This window comes from Heptranchias perlo, chromosome 11, assembly GCF_035084215.1.
Source record: "Heptranchias perlo isolate sHepPer1 chromosome 11, sHepPer1.hap1, whole genome shotgun sequence".
Lineage (NCBI taxonomy): Eukaryota > Metazoa > Chordata > Chondrichthyes > Hexanchiformes > Hexanchidae > Heptranchias > Heptranchias perlo.
In genome coordinates, this window is record NC_090335.1 from 49,871,577 (window position 1) to 49,897,073 (window position 25,497).

General features: G+C 44.7%; 1 protein-coding gene across 6 annotated transcripts in view; it reads left to right on the forward strand.

Moving 5' to 3' along the window:
• spag17 (sperm associated antigen 17) overlaps positions 1–25,497 on the forward strand; it is a 194,506-nt gene that overhangs the window by 41,972 nt on the left and 127,037 nt on the right. For all 6 annotated transcript variants that reach the window (XM_067992977.1, XM_067992976.1, XM_067992978.1 and 3 more), the window contains 5 exons: positions 12,236–12,325; positions 13,398–13,493; positions 14,226–14,339; positions 18,788–18,938; positions 21,081–21,311. In XM_067992977.1, coding sequence (XP_067849078.1) covers positions 12,236–12,325; positions 13,398–13,493; positions 14,226–14,339; positions 18,788–18,938; positions 21,081–21,311 — 682 coding nt within the window. The remainder of the gene's footprint in view (positions 1–12,235; positions 12,326–13,397; positions 13,494–14,225; positions 14,340–18,787; positions 18,939–21,080; positions 21,312–25,497) is intronic.

Genomic DNA, 25,497 nt, shown 5'->3' on the forward strand with positions numbered 1-25,497 from the left:
CATTAAATTAGGTTCATGTATTTTAATTTTTTGCTGATTTTTTTCTCATTAAAGTGAGGGATATGAGTAATGGGGAATGGAACAGTTTTCCATTTTTTTTTGGCTATAGTTAGCATTAAATATTCCCAAATCAGATGCAGTATAGACCACCTCATTAATAGCCCTGATTTTAAATCCTCACACCCAACAGGAATGAGAGTTAAAATTGGGACAGGGTCCTTACCTCCACATTCATGCCACCTGCTGCCATTTTAATTCCCAGATTTCAGGCAGCGTGGAGATGCTCGCTGCAAGAGCCTCATAAAAATGCAAAAGTCGCAGTTAGGACCCCGACACCATTTTAACTCGGGATTGTGTAAGTCGTGCTGAGTGCCAGAGTCACCGGTGAAACTTGATGGCAAACATGAGCGGGGCCAGAAGAGGTTCAGAAAAGTTTGTAAAATTATTTTTTTCTTGGTTTCCTTGTGGGCTGGGAGAAACAGGCTCCTTTGGGCCCCAATAGGAAACCTTGGGCCACCCCCCCAACTTCATTGCTTCAACCCCCTTCACCACTTACCTTATGTTCCCATTGGGTCCCTAGCGGCGACCTCCTGTCACCCAAAATCCTGCTGCCGCCCACCAGTCAGGTAGCAATTCCATCTGACTTTGTGTGGGAGACTCATAACCAACATTTAAATGAGGCCCAGGAATTTTAAATCTCCTCAGGCCTTACGGGGCACCATGATGCAAGCTTGCCACTTGCCCCAACCCTTGCACGTCACACTCATGCCCCGAGTTGAAATCTCTTATCTCCAAACTCATGGAAATATAAACAATAGATATATTCTTATTTCGCACACCAGCCATCATGTACTCTGTCTGAATGTGCACCAGTTTTATACCAACCGGGTTGAAACTTTTAAAATTGAAATTGTTGCAGCTAGCAGTGAGGAGATGTTCAATTACATCAATTCTCTTTAATTCAAACACACCCCCAGAAGTGAAAAACAGTTGGGCCAATTTCCGCAGTGATGTGCTTAGGGAGAATCCCCTTGCCAGCAGCACACGTGATCTACAGAATCAGGCGGGTACGTCTTAGTCCACTCGTCGCTGAACTCCCAATTCAGCAGGAGCAAAGTTATTAAAGATTCTCGGACAGCTTTTTGTGCTTGCGTTGGCCTCATTTGCTCCTTAAAAATTATACAAAGTGATCCAACTCCAGATTCTCCATGCCAATTTGCAGTATGTTTCTTGATTCACTGTTATAAAATGGATGCTGCGAGGCCTACATGCTGTTTGTTCAAGAATTCCTAGCATTTAAAAGTTAGGTTGCCATATTAGTGAGACTTGCATCGGACTGCAAGCCTGACTGATTAACTGAACTCTATGCATTATTGGTAATGATTTTTATTTTCTATTGCTTGCGGTTTTCCTTCAATTCAACGCACCTTTTGGTACACACCTTGAACAGAAATATTCTGCTACTACAAGTTTGTGCCTGCAGCTGCAAGCAGTGCTGAATATGGGCATTCCATTGGGCTCAGCTCATGTACTGGGAAATCATATAGATGTCATCAGCCATACCTGCAGAGGATAGCCATGATCAAAGAGACATATCTTTCTGGGTTGAAGGGTGTTGGTATGGTGGACATGCATAAAGTGAAAGCATTGTGGCAACTCCCAGGGAAATGAGAATTCACTTTCCCTCATGCCATGTTGCTGGTTGCATATTGACAGAGTGGAACACATAAGGGAGCACATAAAAGCAAGCGGATGCAATCTATGACTCCTTGCACCTTCAGAAATCCTTCCACTCAATCTGCACACAAATGAAATTACAAGTTCTGGCAAACAATGTATCCATCACCTATTTTGTGCATCTGTACACAGTCGGCTGGCGCATCTAGTGATGTCTCCAGTGGCAGCATTGAAAGCCCTGATAGCATACAAGCCCAGGGCAGTTGTAAGCTTAACAGCTACTGTCAGTGGTGGAGTAACTCAGCAACATCTTCCTTTCCAAAGTAAAGCCTCCACAGGCACCACTTCTCTGACGATTCAGGTACGTGTGTCTCTAGCCTGTACTAGTGGGCGATTGCCATGTACCTCCAGTGCTGCCTGATCAGCCTGGCATCCATCCATTGCTGCTAAGCTACTTCCAAAAAGTAATTACAGGGGAATTTCCAATGGGCAACTCATTGTGCCATATGTGAAATGGTAGGCGGAAAAATGGCAGCCCAATAGCAAATGGCAGAGACACAGATGTCAAAGTAGCTGGCAACAGCAAAAAAAAAACTCCAACCTGAGTCAGAAATAAGCTTTAAACTAATGTTGCAAATAATGCTGCTGGACCTTTTGAATTCTTTTCGGCCTTCTGATTCACGTGTAGGAACCCTGGATGCCCATTTTAGATGGCAAGAAGATGAAGCAGTGCAAATGTAGCAGAAATAATGGAAAATGGGGTATATGACATGGCATGATTTTTTTCCTCATTTGCAACCAACGACCCAAAAATGGGTGGGTACTTCTTACAGCCGTTGGAAAGTGGGGCAGGCGAAAAAGTGGTGACAGATGCAGTGTAACAGAACTCCACTCACTTTTGCAATTGACATCCGTGAATCAGATGGACCCAATCGGTAAATTTAGACTAGTGTGTCGAGTAGATCCAAGGATGCACTGGTCTTAGATTTTTAGGGAAATTGTCTTTTGAAATCAGTCGCCAACAAAGATAGAAACATAGAAACTAGGAGCAAGAGTAGGCCCTTCGGGCCTGCTCCACCATTCAAAATGATCATGGCTGATCGTCTAACTCAGTACCCTGTTCCTGCTTTTTCCCCATAATCCCTTGATCCCTTTAGCATTAAGAAATATGTCTATCTCCTTCTTGAATACATCTAATGACTTGGTCTCCACTGCCTTCTGTGGTAGAGAATTCCACAGGTTCACCACCCTCTGAGTGAAGAAATTTCTCCTCATCTTGGTTCTAAATGGCATACCCCGTATCCTGAGATGGTGACTCCTGGTTCTGGACTCCCCAGCCATCGGGAACATCCTCCCTGCATCTAGTTTGTCTAGTCCTGTTAGAATTTTATATGTTTCGATGAGATTACCTCTCATTCTTCTAAACTCGAGTGAATATAGGCCTAGTCGACCCAATCTCTCCTCATACGTCAGTCCTGCCATCCCAGGAATCAGTCTGGTAAACCTTTGTTGCACTCCCTCCATGGCAAGGACATCCTTCCTCAGATAAGGAGACCAAAACTGCACATAGTACTCCAGATGTGGTCTCACCAAGGCCCTGTATAACTGCAGTAAGACACCCCTGCTCCTGTACTCAAATCCTCTTGCAATGAAGGCCAAAATACTATTCGCTTTCCTAACTGCTTGCTGCACCTGAATGCTCGCTTTCAGCGACTGGTGTACAAGGACACCCAGGTCTCGTTGCACCTCCCCTTTTCCCAGTCTATCACCATTCAGATAATAACCTGCCTTTCTATTTTTACAACCAAAGTGGATAACCTCACATTTATCTACATTATACTGCATGTGCCATGTTCTTGCCCACTCACCCAACTTGTCTCAATCACATTGGAGCCTCTTTGCATCCTCCTCATAGCTCACATTCCACCCCAGCTTTGTGTCGTCTGCAAACTTGGAAATGTTACATCTAGTTCCCTCATCCAAATCATTGATATATATTGTGAACAGCTGGGGCCCAAGCACTGATCCCTGCGGTACCCCACTAGTCACTGCCTGCCACCCAGAAAAAGAAAGATTTCCTCTGTCCTCTTGTGTGCCCTCTTTATAAATGTCAAACATAGCACACGTATCTTCTCTTTTTTATAGAGTGAAAACAATCTGCATATTTGTCTTTGTTTGAGTAGAACTACTAATGAAGGAATCTTTAAATTGCTTAGTGTAACAGAACTTGTTTTCCTTTTCATGTGGAAGCTAGGAAAGAAGCAACATTTGCACAGACCTATTCCTTTACAAAATAATTCCCCAGAAGTTTCAAAAATGAAAGCATCTTAGAGATGGGAGGTAATAAAAACAGAAAATGCTGGAAAAGCTCAGCAAGTGAGGCAGCATCTGTGGAGAAAGAAACAAAGTTAACGTTTCAAGTCGAAGACCTTTCATCAAAACTGGAAGATGTTAGAGTTAAAGTTTTTAAGCAAGTACAGAGCCAGGGAAAGGGGGAGAGGGAGGGAGGGAAGGAAAGAACAAAAGGGAAGGTCTGTGATAGGGTAGAGGGCAAGAGCAATTAAATGACAAAAGGGATGATGGTGCAAGGAAAGTAGTAATGGGACAAGTTAAGAAACAAAAGATCAGTCTAGAGCTGTAAATGGCAACAGCCGAAACATAACCAGCAGCTACAGTCCAATAAATTTTTAAAAATAGGAGCGGTGGTTATGGTCTGAAGCTATTGAAATCATTGTTGAGTCCAGAAGGTTGTAAAGTGCCTAATCGAAAGATGAGGTGCCGTTCCTCGAGTTTCCGTTGAGCTTCATTGAAACAGTGTAAGAGGTCAAGGACAGAATGGGACAGGGAGCAAGCGACCAGCAGGTCAGGGTCACGCTTGCGGACTGAGCTGAGGTGTTCAGTAAAGCGATCACCCAATCTGCGTTTGGTCTCCCCGATGTAGAAGAGACAGACCGCATTGTGAGCAGCGAATACAGTATAGTAAATTGAAAGCAGTACAAGTAAATTGCTGTTTCACCTGGAAGGAATATTTGGGGCCCTGGACAGTAGGAAGGGTGGAGGTGAAAGGGCAGGTGTTGCATCTCCTGCGCTCACATGGGAAAGTGCTGTGGGGAGGAGACCGAGTGTTGGGGGTGATGGAAGAGTAGACCAGGGTGTCATGGAGGGAGCAGTCCCTTCAGAATGCTGAAAGGGGAGGGGAGGGGAAGATGTGTTTGGTGGTGGGATCGAGCTGGAGGTGGTGGAAATGGTGGAGGATGATACGTTGATTGTGGAGGCTGGTGGGGTGGAAGGTGAGGACAAGGGGGATCCTATCATGGTTCTGGGAGGGAGGGGAAGGGATGAGGGCAGAAGTGGCAGAGGACAGGACTGCCCTGGGAGACCCATTGTTTCAGCCTGTTCTTGCTCCACGGAACTTATTTCCTCCTATCTCGACTCTCTTTTTCTCCCCTTGTCCAGTCTCTTCCAACCTACATTCGTGACACTTCTGACGCCCTCCGCCACTTGAACAGTTTCCTTTCCCCAGCCCTAACCATCTCCTTTTCACCATGGGTGTCCAGTAACACTACTATAAGAATAAAACCGGACGGACCACCCGGCATCGGACCACTCGGCACCGGACACGACAACGGCAAAACACCAAGCCCAGTCGACCCTGCAAGGTCCTCCTTACTAACATCTGGGGACTTGTGCCAAAATTGGGAGAGTTGTCCCACAGTCTAGTCAAGCAACAGCCTGACCTAGCCATACTCACAGAATCATACCTTTCAGCCAACGTCCCAGACTCTTCCATCACCATCCCTGGGTATGTCCTGTCCCACCGGCAGGACAGACCCACCAGAGGTGGCAGTACAGTGATATACAGTCAGGAGGGAGTGGCCCTGGGAGTCCTCAACATTGACTCTGGACCCCATGAAATCTCATGGCATCAGGTCAAACATGGGCAAGGAAACCTCCTGCTGATTACCACCTACCGTCCTCCCTCAGCTGATGAATCAGTCCTCCTCCATGTTGAGCACCACTTGGAGGAAGCACTGAGGGTAGCAAGGGCACAAAATGTACTCTGGGTGGGGGACTTCAGTGTCCATCACCAAGAGTGGCTCGGCAGCACCACTACTGACCGAGCTGGCCGAGTCCTGAAGGACATAGCTGCTAGACTGGGCCTGCGGCAGGTGGTGAGCGAACCAACACGAGGGAAAAACTTACTTGACCTCGTCCTCACCAATCCACCTGTCGCAAATGCATCTGTCCATGACAGTATTGGTAGGAGTGACCACCGCACAGTCCTCGTGGAGATGAAGTCCCGTCTTCGCACTGAGGACACCATCCAACGTGTTGTGTGGCACTACCACCGTGCTAAATGGGATAGATTCAGAACGGATCTAGCAGCTCAAAACTGGGCATCCATGAGGCGCTGTGGGCCATCAGCAGCAGCAGAATTGTATTCCAGCACAATCTGTAACCTCATGGCCCGGCATATTCCTCACTCTACCATTACCAACAAGCCAGGGGATCAACCCTGGTTCAATGAGGAGTGTAGAAGAGCATGCCAGGAGCAGCACCAGGCGTACCTAAAAATGAGGTGCCAACCTGGTGAAGCTACAACTCAGGACTACATGCATGCTAAACAGCGGAAGCAACATGCTATAGACAGAGCTAAGCGATTCCACAACCAACGGATCAGATCAAAGCTCTGCAGTCCTGCCACATCCAGTCGTGAATGGTGGTGGACAATTAAACAACTAACGGGAGGAGGAGGCTCTGCAAACATCCCCATCCTCAATGATGGCGGGGTCCAGCACGTGAGTGCAAAAGACAAGGCTGAAGCGTTTGCAACCATCTTCAGCCAGAAGTGCCGAGTGGATGATCCATCTCAGCCTCCTCCCGATATCCCCACCATCACAGAAGCCAGTCTTCAGCCAATTCGATTCACTCCACGTGATATCAAGAAACGGCTGAGTGCACTGGATACAGCAAAGGCTATGGGCCCCGACAACATCCCAGCTGTAGTGCTGAAGACTTGTGCTCCAGAACTAGCTGCGCCTCTAGCCAAGCTGTTCCAGTACAGCTACAACACTGGCATCTACCCGACAATGTGGAAAATTGCCCAGGTATGTCCTGTCCACAAAAAGCAGGACAAATCCAATCCGGCCAACTACCGCCCCATCAGCCTACTCTCAATCATCAGCAAAGTGATGGAAGGTGTCGTCGACAGTGCTATCAAGCGACACTTACTCACCAATAACCTGCTCACCGATGCTCAGTTTGGGTTCCGCCAGGACCACTCGGCTCCAGACCTCATTACAGCGTTGGTCCAAACATGGACAAAAGAGCTGAATTCCAGAGGTGAGGTGAGAGTGACTGCCCTTGACATCAAGGCAGCATTTGACCGAGTGTGGCACCAAGGAGCCCTAGCAAATTGAAGTCAATGGGAATCAGGGGAAAAACTCTCCAGTGGCTGGAGTCATACCTAGCACAAAGGAAGATGGTAGTGGTTGTTGGAGGCCAATCATCTCAGCCCCAGGACATTGCTGCAGGAGTCCCTCAGGGCAGTGTCCTAGGCCCAACCATCTTCAGCTGCTTCATCAATGACCTTCCCTCCATCATAAGGTCAGAAATGGGGATGTTCGCTGATGACTGCACAGTGTTCAGTTCCATTCGCAACCCCTCAAATAATGAAGCAGTCCGAGCCCGCATGCAGCAAGACCTGGACAACATCCAGGCTTGGGCTCACAAGTGGCAAGTAACATTCGCGCCAGATAAGTGCCAGGCAATGACCATCTCCAACAAGAGAGAGTCTAACCACCTCCCCTTGACATTCAACGGCATTACCATTGCCGAATCCCCCACCATCAACATCCTGGGGGTCACCATTGACCAGAAACTTAACTGGACCAGCCATATAAATACTGTGGCTACGAGAGCAGGTCAGAGGCTGGGTATTCTGCGGCGAGTGACTCACCTCCTGACTCCCCAAAGCCTTTCCACCATCTACAAGGCACAAGTCAGGAGTGTGATGGAATACTCCCCACTTGCCTGGATGAGTGCAGCTCCAACAACACTCAAGAAGCTCGACACCATCCAAGATAAAGCAGCCTGCTTGATTGGCACCCCATCCACCACCCTGAACATTCACTCCCTTCACCACCGGCGCACCGTGGCTGCAGTGTGCACTATCCACAGGATGCACTGCAGCAACTCGCCAAGGCTTCTCCGACAGCACCTCCCAAACCCGCGACCTCTACCACCTAGAAGGACAAGAGCAGCAGGCACATGGGAACAACACCACCTGCACGTTCCCCTCCAAGTCACACACCATCCCGACTTGGAAATATATCGCCGTTCCTTCATTGTCGCTGGGTCAAAATCCTGGAACTCCCTTCCTAACAGCACTGTGGGAGAACCGTCACCACACGGACTGCAGCGGTTCAAGAAGGCGGCTCACCACCACCTTCTCAAGGGCAATTCGGGATGGGCAATAAATGCTGGCCTCGCCAGCGACGCCCACATCCCGTGAACAAATTAAAAAAAACACCTCCATCCCCCATCAAGACGGCCGGCAGGCCCTCTGCTTCTTCCTTGAACAGAGGCCCAACCTGTCCCCATCCATCACTACCCTCCTCCACCTGGCTGAACTTGTTCTTACATCTTCCCCTCCCCTTTCAGCATTCCGAAGGGACCGCTCCCTCCGCGACACCCTGGTCCACTCTTCCATCATCCTCAACACCTGCTCTCATCCCCATGGTACCTTCTCCTTTGACTCTATTCACTTCCTCCAAATAAAAGATATCGCTATGGGAACCCATATGGGTCCCAGCTATGCCTGCCTTTTTGTGGGATACGTGGAACATTCCTTGTTCCAGTCCTACTCTGGTCCCCTCCCTCACCTCTTTTTCTGGTACATTGATGACTGTATCAGTGCCGTTTCCTGCTCTCGCCCCGAACTAGAAAATTTCATCAACTTTGCTTCCAACTTCTACCCTTCCCTTTCTTTCACATGGTGCATCTCTGACTCTTCCCTTCCTCAACTGCTCTATTTCCATTTCTGGGGATAGGCTGTCAACCAATATCTATTATAAGCCCACCAACAATCACAGCTACTTTGATTAGACTTCCTCCCACTTCGCTTCCTGAAAGGACTCTATTCCCTTTTCCCAGTTTCTCCGTCTCCGTCGCAACTGTACCGACGATGCCACCTTCCACACCAGTGCTTCCGATATGTCTTCCTCTTTCCGCAACTGATGATTCCCCTCCACTGTAGTTGACTGGGCCCTTGACCGTGTCCGTCCTATTTCCTGAAGTTCTGCCCTCACCCCTTCCCCTCCCTGCCAGAACGATGAAAGGGTCCCCCTTATCCTCACCTTCCACCCCCCAGCCTCCACATTCAACATATCATCCTCCATCATTTCGGCCACCTCCAGCACGATCCCACCAGCAAACACATCTTCTCCTCCCCTTTCAGCATTCCGAAGGGACCGCTCCCTCCGCGGCACCCTGGTCCACTCTTCACCCTCAACACCTGCTCTCACCCCCATGGCACCTTACCATGCGAGCGCAAGAGATGCAACCCTCCTCCCTTCCCACCATCTCGGGCCCCAAATGCTCCTTCCAGGTGAAACAACGATTTACTTGTCCATCTTTCAATTTAGTATACCATATTCGCTGCTCACAATGTGGTTTCCTCTACATTGGGCAGACCAAACGCAGATTGGGTGATCGCTTCACTGAACACCTCCGCTCAGTCCGCAAGCGTGACCCTGACCTGCCGGTCGCTTGCCATTTTAATTCCCCGTCGAACTCCCACTCTGACCTCTCTGTCCTTGGCCTCTTACCCTGTTCCAGTGAAGTTCAATGTAAACTCGAGGAACAGCACCTCGGGGGTGGGGGAAAAATTGGATAAGGCCTCTTTTTGGGTGCACAATCCACTATTAATCCGTGCCCGATGGCTCCTGCGCAGGCAGGAGGAGACTTTCGTCCGGCCTCTCTAATCACCTTCAAGCAGCGTTGGAAATCAGCGTTGACACAAAGATTCAATGTAATTTGAAGGGGGAGCCCCAAACTCTTAAGGGATGATGTCTCTTAAAGTCTCTTAAAAGTAGCCTGTGCCTGCTATTTCTAAAAATAAAAGTCTGCAGAGAATCTGAACGGAGATCAGATATCGCAAATGTAAAGCACAGATGCAGGTCCCGTCCCTATATTTACAAACTGATGAGTTATATTAAAACATTGAATAAAGATTGCGCACTACTAAATCCCACATCCTCCAATCTGCAAGCCAGACCTCACCAATCTGCCACTCTGAGTTGGTACCAGGCCTGCTAGAGTGCGTCTACCAAGATTCTCTGCTGATGCACTGGAGGCCTTGGTGCAAGAGGTGGACAGGAGGGACATCCTATATCCATCGGGGGAGGGCAAGAGGCCCTCCAGACATATGTCCAAAGGGCAGTGGGAGGCAGCGGGGGATGAATTCAATGCCAGGTACACAGCACCACAAACATGGATGCAGTGCAGGAAGAAGATCAATGCTTTGACACGTGAGGTCCAGGTGAGTGAGGTCAAGTGGCACCACTAGCCGTATCCACTCCTCCACACACTACACCCCCCATCACCCACATACCAACGTACCAACAAACTCTTTCCATCAGCACCCAACTCTTCCAATCAGATACTTCCTCTCACCCTTACTCATTATCACTGTTGCAAGCCACCCACCCACAACTCACAGGCCACACATGTTGGCAGCTATTCGATCATGACAGGCACATCATCCAGACACGTCCCGTTTTCTTGCAAGAGAAGGTGGCGCATAACAGAAGGCAGCAAGTGGCTGTGGCATTTAGCCCCTCGAGCCTGTTCCGCCATTCAATGAGATCATGGTCAATCTGTGACCTAACTCCATATACCCACCTTAACCCCATATCTCTAATACCCTTGGTTCACGGAAATCTATCAATCTCAGATTTAGAATTCACAACTGAGCTAGCATCAGCTGCCGTTTGCAGATGAGCGATCCAAACTGATCCCATCCTTTGCGTGTAGAAGCGTTTCCTAACTTCACTCCTGCACATCCTGGCTCTAAATGTTAGGCTAAGTCCCCACGTCCTGGTATTCAAATATAGGAGACCTCCAAAAACAGTTACAAATGCATCAGCAGCCAGAAACAATAATCTAGCCACTAACCTGTAAATCCTGCATGATCCCTTTAAATAGCACTGGCGGGAGATCCTCCAGACATTCTAAGACATATTCAGATTGTCGTGGTTAAGACTGTGCGTTGAGTTGAGCATTAAGTCCCAAAATGGTATCTATCACTTTAAATCAGCCTTGCGCACTGTATATGTTTTCTCCTTATTTTACATGCTGCCGGCGTTCGGTATTTGCGCATGCGCTAATACCTATGCTGGAAACATGCGTGCGCAGCCAAGACACCACCTTGGCACTTCGGGAGGCTGCATAGCGCCGAAACAATGGGCGCTATACGGCCCAATTTCTCGCCCCTCATCTTTCGTTTAGGCACTTTACAACCTTCCAGACTCGACATTGATTTTTTTTATTATTTATTGGATTGCAGCTGCTGGTTATGGTTGTGCTCTTGCCATTTACAGCTCCTCTAGACCGATCTTTTGTCTCTTAACTTGTCCCATTACCACCGTACTTGCCTTGCACCATCATCCCTTTTGTCATTTAATCGCTCTTGCCCTCTACCCCCTATCACAGACCTTCCCTTTTGTTCTTTCCTTTCCTCCCCCCAACCCTTTCCCTGGCTCTGAAATTGCTTAAAAACTTTAACTCTTTAACATATTCCAGTTCTGACAAAAGGTCTTTGACTTGAAACGTTAACTCTTTTTCTTTCTCCACAAATGCTGCCTCACTTGCTGAGCTTTTCCAGCATTTTCTGTTTTTATTTCAGACTTCCAGCATCCGCAGTATTTTGCTTATGATTTAGAGATAGGAAGACCTTGTACCAGATTAAAGTGATTTTATTATAGGTCCACACAATATTCATCAATGTCATTACAACTGGAGCAGTTTTGAAAATAAAAGCTGGAAGGAAAACCAATAGATGATAGCCTAAGTTGAAATTTACCTTACAATAAATCTTGTCTTCCATTATGTTCAGTCAGAGATTTGACTGCTGGGAACATTTGTTTAAAGTTTACTTTTGTATTTTGCATTAATGTAGTAATTAGTGAATCTTTTTGTCTTGCATGTGTTACACTGACACTACGATACATATATCAGGAATATTGATTGATTTCATTAATTAAAGGAAATGAAAAATAGATCTAATATTTGCTTTTGTAGCCTTGGTGACATTTTGCTCAAACCCATTAGTAGGTGAAGAACTGACTTGCTTATGATTTGTCAAAGACAATGTAAACATCATTGAACATAAGGAAATTCTATAGCTATGTCTTAGTAAATGTTTATATGATCCTACCATAATTTTGCTTTTATTGGTATTCATTTCTACTTAATGAGACCCTGATCTAGGAATAACATGAAAATGGATAATCCTGATCCATTAATAACATTTTTCCCATTTAAAACTTTTGCACAGAAAATGATTGAGGAGTTTAAAGAGCCCCCACAAAAAACAATGGATGAAATATCCTTACAATTAACATTCCATGATGCCATGAGTGTACAGGCAAGTAACAAAATCTGATTTCTTTCAACGTTTGAATGCTGGTACTTTTTCCCTGCCTCACCCTCTTTCTTGTGTGTATCTTTTTCTCAATTTATTAAATTTTGTATGGGCCAAAACACAGCACCTAAGGTCACCTCATGTTAATCTACATAGCACAAATGATTACACTTCAAAAGTAATTAGTTGGGTGAGAATGCTGCATGCATCCTGCCCTGCACTAAGTCTCTGCTCACCCATCACTTCTGTCCTTGCTGGTGTGCATTGGCTTTCCATTCCCCAACACATTAAATTTTAAATTCTTGTTCTCTTCTATGAATCCCTCCATAGCTTCACTCCACCCTATCTCTGGAATCTCCTTCAACCCTAATTCTTCCTGCCCCCCCCCAACAAACACTCTGTTCCTCTGACTCTGGATTTTTATCCAGTCCCCCTCTCTTTGTCCTACCATTGGTGTAGAGTCTTCAGCCTCCTGACTTCAACTCTCTGGCATTCCCTCCATAAACTTCTCCTCCAATCCATCTGGGCCTCCTTTAAAAACCTTCTCAAAACTCATCTCTTCGACAAAATCTTCAGTCACCCCTTCTAATCTCTCATTTCTTGTCTGTGTCCATTTTCCTTATGTGTATTTGTGAACCGCTTTGGGACATGCTTTACATTAAAGTCAATATATAAATGCAAGTTGCTGTTATGAAGAGCTTTTGGAAAACCCGAAGAGAAGTGAAAAGGTGTTCAATAAATGTATCTTCTTTCTATGACTAATTGTTTTTTAAAAAGAAATTGGAGTGAAGCATTCATTGCAGTCAGCATATTAGTACAAACAAAAGTGCAACAAAGACTATCAAAATGGTGACAATTTTCAGGTCCATTAATGTTGTGGGTACAGGCTAAGTATGACACCTGCATGGTCTACTATATCCTGTTTTACAATGTAGTATAAGGCAGGATATGCATTTAGAACTTATTTTTAAATAGGAGGAATTTTGTACTATTTAAATGCAACTAGAAATGGCTAATGTAACTGGAATTTCGAGACCATTTTCTTTGCATTAGTTTCTTGTTTTGATGTATGCAGGTTGCTGTGACTGAAGAAGATAAACCTCTGCCAAGTGAGGAAGTTCCTGAGCTACAAGAATATAATCAGAAATCTGTGCTTGAAAAGGAGCAGCAGGTATCTCCTCTCATTCCACTAAAGTACAGATAGACAACCAAAACAAAATCATCTTGTGTTTATGCTTTTCATTTATCCACTAATTTGACTCGCATTCAACAATTAATGCACTCAGTATACCAGATTTTGCACATGAAATTTATGGCAGTAGATGTGTAAATTCAGCATATAAATAATAGCATACGAAACATACAAAAATGATGGGTAGAATAAGAGCAGCTGGTCCATCAAGCCTGCCCCACACTCGGGCAGGCTTGATGGAGCATTATGACTATTATACCGCTGGAGCATTATGTCTAGAAACTTCCTAACCCCTCACCGCAGCCATAATAAAAACAGAAAATGCTGGAAATGCACAGCGACTCAGTCAGCATCAAAAAGAAAAGGATAGGTGAAAGTGTTGGTGAGGCTTTCCATTGTGTATTCTGATGAAGGGTCCCACCTGAAACTTTAGCTTGGCATTCTCTTTCAGTCATTGATCAACCTACTTGTACATTTCCAATATTTTCTGTTTCTATTCAGATTTCTATTATTTATAGTTTTTCTTCTTGTCTTCAAAGGATAAATGTATACCTTGACCCAGTAAAATTCTGACCCATTCACCCATTTTTGTTTACCAAATCAGGTTCCATTTACCTACATGGCATATGGAACATCTTATCCAAGAATTGCTCTTAAACAATTAATCCAGATATGACCATAACATTCTTTCCTCTTGATATTATTACATAGAAAATGATTGAAGAATTGGAAAAATCTGAACAAAAGAGACCATGTGAAGAGCTCAATCAACCCCTGCTCCTTAATCTCCATGACACCTTGACATGGCGAACGCATCATCTGAAGGTAACTGGGTTTTTGTGTGTGTTTAAAAAAAAAATCTATGTTTCCATCTTAGGAAATGCTGTTGAATAATGAATATAAGAATGACTTGCATTTATGACCTCAGGACATCCCAAGGTGCTTTACTGCCAATGAACTATTTTTGAAGAGTAGTCACTGTTGTATTGTAGGAAAATCATGGCAGCCAATTTGCACACAGCAAAGTTCCACAAACAGCAATGAGCTAAATGACCAGATAATCTGTTTTAGTGGTGTTGGTTGAGGGATAAATGTTGGCCAGGACATTTTCTATCTTCAAAATAGCGCCATCGGATCTTTGACATCCACCTGAGAGGGCAGACAGGGCCTCTGTTTAATGTCTCATCCGAAAGATGGCACCTCCAACATTGCAGTACTCCTTCAGTTCTGTAGTGACAGCCTTGATTTTGTGCTCAAGTCTCTGGAGTGGGGCTTGAACTCACGACCTTCTGACTCAGGCAAGAGTGCTATCATTGAGCCATGGCTGACGCCTAATGAGCTGTTTTGAATGAGGTGTGTTTTTCATGCTTCAGCCCTGTATGGGTCTGTTTATCAGAAACATGTCAATCTTTAAAATTGTAAAGTACATTTATTAAACACCTTTTATAGAAGCAAAATGAAAATGAGATCCAACAGGCATGGGCACCATAATATAGAATAGCCGTTCATTTGGGGTTCATTACAAGGTATTTAGCAATTTGGATTCCATAATAAACTGCAAAAGCAAGAGTTGGGCTGTTAAGGCAGTAATCAGTAAGATTGTGTTTCATTCCATAAACCACTCCAATACCACTGTTATTTTATATATAAGGAATCTTACAACACCAGGTTATAGTCCAACAAATTTATTTTAAAATCACAAGCTTTCGGAGATTATCCCCTTCGTCAGGTGAATGAGTGAAAAGGTTCTCAAATCGCATATCTTATACTAGGCTGGGACAGCATCACACCAATCAAAAGGTGTCATTGTTATTCAAACAGGCCAGTCACGGTGAACAGCACGTCCCAGTACACTGGATATACATTGTGTCAATTACACAGACAGACAGAAAGAAACCCAAATGGCAGAGAGAGAGAGAATATTAAAAACATAATTTTTTTTTCCCCTTTTTGCTGGTGGGGTTACGTGTAGCGTGACATGAACCCAAGATCCCGGTTGAGGCCGTCCTCATGGGTGCGGAACTTGGCTATCAACTTCTGCTCGACGATTTTGCGTTGTCGTGTGTCTCGAAGGCCGCCTTGGAGAACGCTTACCCGAAGATCGGTGGCTGAATGTCCTTGACTGCTAAAGTGTTCCCCGACTGGGAGGGAACCCTCCTGTCTGGCGATTGTTGCGCGGTGTCCGTTCATCCGTTGTCGCAGTGTCTGCATGGTCTCGCCAATGTACCATGCTCCGGGGCATCCTTTCCTGCAACGTATGAGGTAGACAACGTTGGCCGAGTCACAGGAGTATGAACCATGTACCTGGTGGGTGGTGTCCTCTCGTGTGATGGTGGTATCTGTGTGATGATCTGGCATGTCTTGCAGAGGTTGCCGTGGCAGGGTTGTGTGGTGTCGTGGACGCTGTTCTCCTGAAAACTGGGTAACTTGCTGCGAACGATGGTCTGTTTGAGGTTGGGTGGCTGTTTAAAGGCGAGTAGTGGAGGCGTGGGGATGGCCTTAGCGAGGTGTTCGTCGTCATCGATGACATGTTGAAGGCTGCGGAGAACATGGTGTAGTTTCTCCGCTCCGGGGAAGTACTGGACGATGAAGGGTACTCTGTTGGTTGCGTCCCGTGTTTGTCTTCTGAGGAGGTCTATGCGATTCTTCGCTGTGGCCCGTCAGAACTGTCGATCGACAAGTCGAGCGTCATATCCCGTTCTTACGAGGGCGTCTTTCAGCGTCTGTAGGTGTCCATCGCGTTCCTCCTCGTCTGAGCAGATCCTGTGTATTCGTAGGGCCTGTCCATAGGGGATGGCCTCTTTGACGTGGTTGGGGTGGAAGCTGGAAAAGTGGAGCATCATGAGGTTGTCCGTGGGCTTGCGGTAGGGTGAGGTGCTGAGGTGCCCGTCTTTGATGGAGATTTGTGTGTCAAAGAAAGAAACCGATTCTGAGGAGTAGTCCATGGTGAGTTTGATGGTGGGATGGAACTTGTTGATGTTATCGTGTAGTCTCTTCAGTGATTCTTCGCCGTGGGTCCATAGGAAGAAAATGTCGTCTATGTATCTGGTGTATAGCGTTGGTTGGAGGTCCTGTGCAGTGAAGAAGTCCTGCTCGAACTTGTGCATGAAAATGTTGGCGTATTGGGGTGCAAATTTGGTCCCCATGGCTGTTCCGTGTGTTTGGGTAAAGAACTGGTTATCGAAGGTGAAGACATTGTGATCCAGGATGAAGCGGATGAGTTGTAGGATGGCGTCTGGAGATTGGCTGTTGTTGGTGTTGAGTCCTGAGGCTGTTGCAGCGATGCCGTCATCGTGGGGGATACTGGCGTAGAGTGCCGAGACGTCCATCGTGGTGAGAAGTGTTCCTGGTTCAACTGGTCCGTGGGTGCTGAGTTTTTGTAGGAAGTCTGTCGTGTCGCGACAGAAGCTGGGGGTTCCCTGTACGATGGGTTTCAGGATGCCCTCGACGTATCCAGAGTGGTTCTCACACAGGGTTCCGTTGCCTGATACGATAGGACGTCCGGGTGTGTTGGCTTTGTGTATCTTTGGGAGGCAGTAGAAGTCTCCCACGCGGGGAGTACGTGGGATGAGAGCACGTAGGATGCTTTGAAGGTCTGGATCGAAGGTCTTGATCAGTTTGTTGAGCTGGTGGGTGTGTTCTTTGGTCGGATCTGCGGGTAACTGTCTGTAGTGTTCCTGGTTGTCCAGTTGTCGGTATGCTTCTTTGCAATAGTCCATTTTATATATAGTACTATAAATGTAAATAGATATAAATCTATTGCTTAGTGATTTGAACGTTTTATTAGAACAGAGGTATGCAAAGTAGTATTCCCAGGAAGACTGAATTATCAGCAGCATTTGGAGTAGCCAAATGTGGAAGTATTGAAGGGGAGCAGGATGTGAGCTGTCGTTGGGCAGACTCCAGGAGAATCGGGCTCAAATGTCATTGGCCGTTCTCGAACCACTGGCCTCTAACCCTCACATGTTCCTGCCCTGAGCCATCTGAAGCCCCTTTTGCATCCTTAGGTATGCTCCCCCACGCAATTTACCCATTGGCAGCCAGTTCCTATTATTAAGAAGACTGTTCCTGTCTTAAGGCATATAAATATAAATTTTCTGCTTAATATTAATTGACAGAAAATTAAAGGGGTGATAAGTTTCCTGGTATAAGCAAGTTGCATAGAAATGTAAAATGCAGGCTTAGAAATTTATTATTGATCCCGGCGCTAGAAGAGCTACGCCCAAGGCCCACTGATACTAGGCTTCGGACTTCGTTTGCATCAGACTAGTGAGCTTCAGACCCCTGCTGGGCATCCCAAGGCAGCTCACTAATGAAGACCATTTAAATTTCGGGATGCTGTGTCGCAGACAGTGGCCCTCAGGTAGGTCTTGCAGAGGGGGAGCGATCAGAAGAGAGGAGGGCCGACTGGGAGTGATGAGAAGAAAGGTGACCAGGTGAGGAGAAGGGGAGTTGGCTGGGAAATTGGAGGGTGGCGGCGACCAGGAGAGGAGAAAGGGCCGAATGGGAGAGGAAGACTGGTTGAGGCAGCGATTGGGAGGGGGACCGAGTGGTGACCATCAGTGGCCTGTGGTTTTAATGTGGAGCCAGAAGGAGCAGTCCTGCTCCTCCAAGCTCCATATTCAGGTAAGTATTTTTGAAACAATTACCTTTATGTTGGCGGCCTGCACTGGTCCCTTTTAAGGACCACTGTTTAGGCTGCATATAGACCTGGTTTACCTGAACACAGCCAGCTCCAGATACCCCTGCAACTTCTCTGAGTATGTGACTCTGCATTCACAGCCAGCAAAATAACCTCACCTTCTGTACTATCTCCTTATTGGTGGATTGCCCCTTGGACTGTTGAGAGAACTTTGCAGATTGCTGTCACTTAATCTGGGTTTATCTTTGTTCTTTGTGCAATTTCTGGACGAAATGGAAGTAGTCCACAAGTAGATTTGCCCAAAGTGCCCTACTTATACTTGTTAATTGGCTGTTTAACTGGTTGAACAGTATTATTGCAGGTGCTTTTTGATTGGCCAATAATTTGACACCCTAGCTTCTAGAAAACGCACAGAATAAAGTTGTGTATTCCTCACAGTGAGCTCAAATGAACAAAAAAAATGTAACTTTCTTCTAACTCACTGTGCTCTAAGCAGAATTTCATCACCTATTTTAAAAAGAAGCAAAATTAATGAGTTCTAACCTCTTCTTCCCCCTTTCCCCACTCCCAATTTTTGTGATATAACAGTTTTAATAGAAATTGAATGATCTGGATTTTGTTGCTGTTTCAGGTTCTACAAGGCTTTGATCCTGTTAAGGTCGAACAGGAAATGATGAAAAAGTTGCCGATTGCAGAGTTTCTTAATTTTGCTCATCCTTTACCTGAGAATGATGATAAACGTTTGGCCAGCATCCAAGAGCTTATGTACCATTGCACCAATGGTAAGAAATTGCAGCCCAACACACTCATTACAATATTGTAGTCAGGTGCTAACTGTACCTTGTATTTTGTTGAGAGTATATATATATATATATATATATATATATATAATATGGAAATTACAGTGCAGCTTTTCTATAACACAGGCCTGAAATCACGTTGTAGGATGCTAGAATATGAATGTTTAACATTTAATCTGAAATTCTTCTCTACTACTTTAGAGAAGGCATTAATCCATTTTACATGGGTTAACGCTTCTATAAAATCTCAGGTACACATTATGCTCTCGTACACTAAAATCCCACAGCATAATTTGAGGGCTATACGTCTCAAGAACTGATTACAGTCAATGCTGTCCTGAGGTACAGTATGAAATGAATACTCTTTGAAGATATTTCACTATAGGTTCCATATGTGGCTAAGAAATTAGATATTGGAGAGAATTCTCCTCCACAAACCTGGCCAAAATTAGATGGGATTGTGGCGAAGAATGTCTAACAATTCAGGCGTTTCCCTCCCCCACAGGTCTGCCATTATCCGCTCCTTCCCCGCCCACCGCATGCAAATGGTGGCTGGGGCAGAGCCTGGGTTGCTGGCAGATTTCCCTCCATCCACCCCATTTACCACCTCATCCCAGGGCCGGCATGTGGAAAACGGCGGTAAAGGACCCGAGTTCCTCCAACGAGGGAAAAGGCCTTGTTGCAGTCGTCTTTTCCTCCATTCAACCCCAAACACTGACTTGCTTGACGGCCTTGTTCTCGACTGAGGCTTTCGATGGAAGCCTTTATTCTGATCTTTGAGATGCTTCTACCCTTTCAAGATCTCACACTGCCTCTTATCAGAATTTCATCACTTGCATTGGTGGTCTCCCACTTGATGGCGGGAGTGCCATTGGGAGGCCCCTGTACATATCCAATGCGCCCCAGGAAAATGGGTTGGGGTTGGGACGAATATGGATGGGTGGGTGGAAATCCCACCCTGCTGAAACTCCCCCAACCCCCTCCCAAGAGGAGAATTTCCCCACCATTGTCATTATAAAATTATAGCAAAAGTTGTAAATGCTTCTACAGCTGATCATTATACAAATTGATCTCCAAGATGGATCACAATAACAGACTTCTACTCACTCAAAATCTTGGCTGGGAATTGAGGCTGTTTCCACTCCGCTGCTGTTACTTTGTCGGAAGTGTGGTGGAAACCCCATTTACATGCATAAACAAAGTTTCCACTGCACTTCTGACAGTTACAGCAGCGGAACATGTCCTAGTGTTTGATAAGACACATTTGTTTTTCTGCTCTTAACAATATGAGCCTGAAAGAGTCTCTTCTCATCTGTCCAACTAAAGCTTTCCTCCCTCATTTTGCTGCAGTGGACATTGGGAATTGAATTTTAAAATATATTTTTGCGAAGGGCAACTTTCATTTTAAGAGTGTATATCAGCTTTGCTCAGTTTGTAGCATTCTTGCCTTTTTGTCAGAAGGTTGTGGGTTTTATCTCTGTGTCAAGATTTGAACTTGTATGTCAATTTTATGAATGCCCAGAAAATTGTGGACAGTGTGCCCATGATTTCGCAATTTGCTCTCCAGGTGGACAAGACTCCACACCAGAAGTCTGCTTTTGCAAAGTCCTATAATCTAAGCTGCTACTTCATTCCTGTACTTAGGGAGTGTTTCATTGTCAAAGGTGCTGTTCCTGAGATGAGACTGAGGTCCCATATACTTGTTCTGGTGTTTCAAGTAGAAATAAAAGACCAGGGGGTTCCTATGATGTCCCAGCACACATTTCTCCATCAACAAATACCACAAAAGAAACAGGTTAATTGGTCGTTCACCTCATTTCTGTTTGAGGCGTTGCTACCCTGGGATGGCGGTGGTGTTTGCATACGTAACAACAGTCACTGTACTTCAAAAAGTAATTCATTGTATGAAGCACTGAAACATTTCAATGTGATAAGACACAATGAAAATCAAGAACTTCCTTTTTATTGCACTTGCAATAATGATTCTTAATTTTTGAGAAGACTTGTGGGATTCATGACATTAAGTCTATGTCATCTTATTCTTGTGTCTGACATAGAAGACCAGCTGTACTAACTATGTAAATGATCTAATTGAGAGGTTGCACTACTTATTATTTCACTTAGAAAAGGTGACAAGTTCTGAAGTGGAGAGAGCCTTCAAACAGTTTGTCTTTGAGAGCATGAAGTTCACCAAAGTGGAAGAGAATGGAGAATTAGAAAAGAAGGAAGGCATGTTGGCTGAAAGACTCGAGTCGGCATACATACCATGGGATGACCCGATCAGGTTTGCAAAGGAGATGAAACGGATTGTTAATGTCAAGAAGTCTCACAAACAAAACAATTGTGTTTGTGCAGGTAATCCACAGAATGAGTTTAAAGTTAATTAACTGAACCTCAGTTTTTCAGACAACTGCCTGCTCTGCTGAATAAATACTGACGACACCAGCTGAAATTTATTGCAGAAGATATTTCTGACTACTGGAGATTAGTGTTTTATTTATAATTGGCTCCATAACATTCAAAAGATTATACAACTATATTTACAATTGTACTATAGTAACATGATAAGATGACTGGCTAACACATCTGTCTTAAATTTGTGTATTAAATATTAGAAGGAAGAAGCAATTCATAGGATTTTTACTTAAGGATCTTAATTTTTTTAAATTATAAAACTTATTTTTTCAATGTAATAGATAGCTGGGACCTAATTTTGATTGGTGATTAGACTAATCACCAATCAGTTAAGTATGACTGCCCAGCTATATTGTCAATTATCAAGATTATTGGCAGCTAACTAAAGCAATTACCATTTGTCAGTTTCAAAACTTATTAAAAAATGAAAAGAGAATATGATCAGTTTTCAAAGGGTTTCCTCTCATTTTTAAATCTTTTATTATTGAGTTTGAATAGCAAATTATTTTTTGGCGTTTTCTTTGGGTTTACCATTTTCCAATGTGAGACCAGACAGGGATGATTAGCTGAATGTGCACGCTTCTATCACAGAGCCTCGCCTACCCAGAGTGCATATTGGAAAATGATGGGAGAATGCCCCCACAATTTCCCTGGCTAAAAATCACAAGGCACACTGCTGTGATATCACGATACACGCTCCAAGCAGGCAAGGCCGGGAGCTTGTATTCGATAAATTGGCCCAGAAGTTGTGGTAATGTTGATATATCGTGAACCAGTTCAGTGATTTATCACTCTAGGAATTCACATTGCTGAATTACCCAGTAAGCCTGAACAATGGAAGGGACAGAGAGATTTAACTATTTTTTACAGTGATGAGTGAATGCATTGAATAGATTGCCCAGGGAGCAATGGAGGCAGAATGTGTGGAAAAAAATTAATGGAGAATTGGATAAATATTTGAAGGAGAGGGTGATTGAGAAGTATTCATTTTTGGAACCAACCAGATGCATTACATACTCCTTTCTGGTACTGTACTTTCCTATTTTCCTATATGCTTATGCACATTTATTAGCTCTGGTAAGGTAAGGCACCACAGCTGTTGCACCAAAACAAAGTCTGCCTTTGTCTTCTGTTCTTTTGGTTCCTTGTCCACTTCTGGGACCTCGACTTGTTCCTCTTCACTTGGGCTAGCTTCCTGAGCTCTACTTCACATAGACTCCGATTTTGCAGAACTCTGCCGTTTGTATACTGTCTTGCATTAAGTCCCTCACTTCTATCACCCTGTCCTTTCCATCTACCATGTCCCTCCATTGCCTCATTATCCCCCAGCATATCGACCTTAAAATCTATGTTTATTTACTGCAGTTAAACTTCATGACCTTAAAGGCACAGGTCAACTTTAACAAAGCTGCACATTAACAGACAAATAAAGTCGGAAGGGAGCACCTGGTGAACTAGCCAGCGTTAGAACCATAGAACTATAGAAAAGATACAGCACAGAAGGGGGCCATTCGACCCATCGTGTCTGCGCCGGCTCGAAGAACAACCACGTGCCCATTCTAATCCCACCTTCCACCACCCGGTCCGTAGCCCTGCAGCTTACAGCACTTTAGGTGCAGGTCCAGGTACTTTTTAAAAGAGTTGAGTGTCCCTGCCTCGATCACCAATTCGGGCAGCAAATTCCATACACCCACCACCCTCTGGGTAAAAAAAAGTTTTTCCTCATGTCCCCTCCAATCCTTCCGCCAATCAGCTTAAATCTATTTCCTCTAGTTCTTGAACTCTCTGCTGGGGGAAACGGGTACTTCCTGTCTACTCTATCTGGGCCCCTCATAATTTTGTACACCTCAATCAAGTCTCCCCTCAGCCTCCTCTGCTGCAAGGAAAACAACCCCAGCCTATCCAATCTCTCCTCTTAGCTGCAATTTTCAAGCCCTGGCGACATTCTTGTAAATCTTCTCTGCACTCTCTCCAGAGCAATTATGGCCTTCCTGTAATGTGGTGATCAGAACTACTCTCAATGCTCCAGCTGTGGCCTTACCAGCGTTTTATACAGTTCCATCATTACATCCCTGCTTTTGTATTCTATACCTAGACTAATAACTGAGAGCATTCCGTATGCCTTCTTCATAACCTTATCTACCTGTACTGCCACCTTCAGGGACCTGTGCACATGCACTCCAAGGTCTCTCACTTCCTCTACCCGTTTCAATATATTCCCGTTTACTGCGTATTCCCTTTTACTGTTTGCCCTCCCTAATTGTATTACCTCACACTTCTCCGGGTTGAACTCCATTTGCCACTTTTCCGCCCACTCCACCAACCCATTGATATCTTTTTGGAGTCTACAGCTATCCTCTTCACTATCAACTACACGGCCAATTTTTGTGTTGTCTGCAAATTTGCCAATCATGCCCCCTACATTCAAGTCCAAATCATTAATATATACCACAAACAGCAAGGGACCCAACACTGAGCCCTGTGGCACACCACTGGAAACGGATTTCCATTCGCAAAGACATCCATCGACTTTTACCCTTTGTTTCCTGTTACTGAGCCAATTTTGGATCCAATTCGCCACATTTCCCTGTATCCCATGGGCTTTTACCTTTCTGACCAGTCTGCCATGTGGGACCTTGTCAAATGCCTTCCTAAAATCCATGTAGACAACATCCACTGCACTACCCTCATCAATCTTCCTTGTCACTTCCTCAAAGAATTCAATCAGATTTGTAAGGCATGACCTTCCCTGAGCAAATCCATGCTGACTATCCTTGATCAAACCATGCCTTTCCAAGTGACAGTTTATCCTATCTCTCAGTATTGATTCTAATAGTTTGCCCACCACCGACGTAAGACTGACTGGCCTATAATTGTTCGAGCGTTGAGTTACATTGTTTAATAACGCCAAAATGTTAAACCATGTAACATCCTATTTACCACAGGCAATGCCACAGGTGATCCACTAATATTTTAAAAGCTATAGGTCTGTGCATGTTTTCGGCCATCATACTTCAAGTGTCACCCTTGTGTAACACTTTAGTCACATCTCTCTATCACAGTTCCTGTGTTAAACTATTTATGTCAAACTTAATTATAAGCAAATTTATTCCAGGGAGATTTGTTGTAGCTAAATGGCTCATATGCAATTTTTTTTAACCTTAATTCAAATGTCTTCTATCTGATTGGCTTATAGGCATGTTTTAAAAATTTTCATAACACAGCAAAGCATCAGGACGAAAGAGTAGCAAGTAGAAATCAAAACCCAAATTTACCCAACTCAGCTGTACTTCTATTTTATTCATCATTTCATTTTTATTTACTTCTCGTTTTAGACATCCTCTCTAAAACTAACATAACAAACCCATTAAAAATGAATCAATTCTGAATTAGATCTTTATTTTTCTCACATAATACTTCTACAGTTTTAATTCCCTTCAAAACTTTTTCTGATCAAGTCATAGTTCTACTTTAGCAGCAACAGGCAAACAGGCTTTAAAAAGTGACCACAAAAGAGGATCAGGGCCAAAGCAGAAGGCATTGAACAATAAAGACGGCAGGCAAAGGCTATGGGGAGGAAGTTAACAACAAACTAAAGCTTAAGGGGACAGACAGAGTGGCAGAAGTCATGCAGTCTTATCCTTCAGTAAAAACTTTGTGCTAACAATGGTAGTTAGGCCTTGACTGTAAGTTCCCAGCAAGCGCTACCCCAAATCAGGTACTGACATTGAAATGCGGCAGTGGGATTCCCTAAACAACTTTCCCAAAGTCGTGAGGGTGTCATTTAGGAAATCTCGTGTCCCAGTCCCCTCCTCTGCCTCAGGCCTCGTGTCGTCCTCTCCATTCTATTGACTCCCAATTCCTGTTCCAACTTCACCAATCCCTGACAAGCTCCTTCTTTACCAGTTTTCCAGCACAGGGAACTAGCAATTTTTTTTTAGATTGCTTATAATGCTATATACTATTTGCAGCACTATAAACCCTTTTAAAAATAAATATTTCATAACCAGTGCTGGGAAACTAACTTAGAAGGAGGAGTTCATTGGGGAATCAGGACAACTAGAATAGGGATCAGAGGAAGTCAGGCCCAAGGAAACTGCCCAAGGGAAGTGGTGTTTTAAAGTGA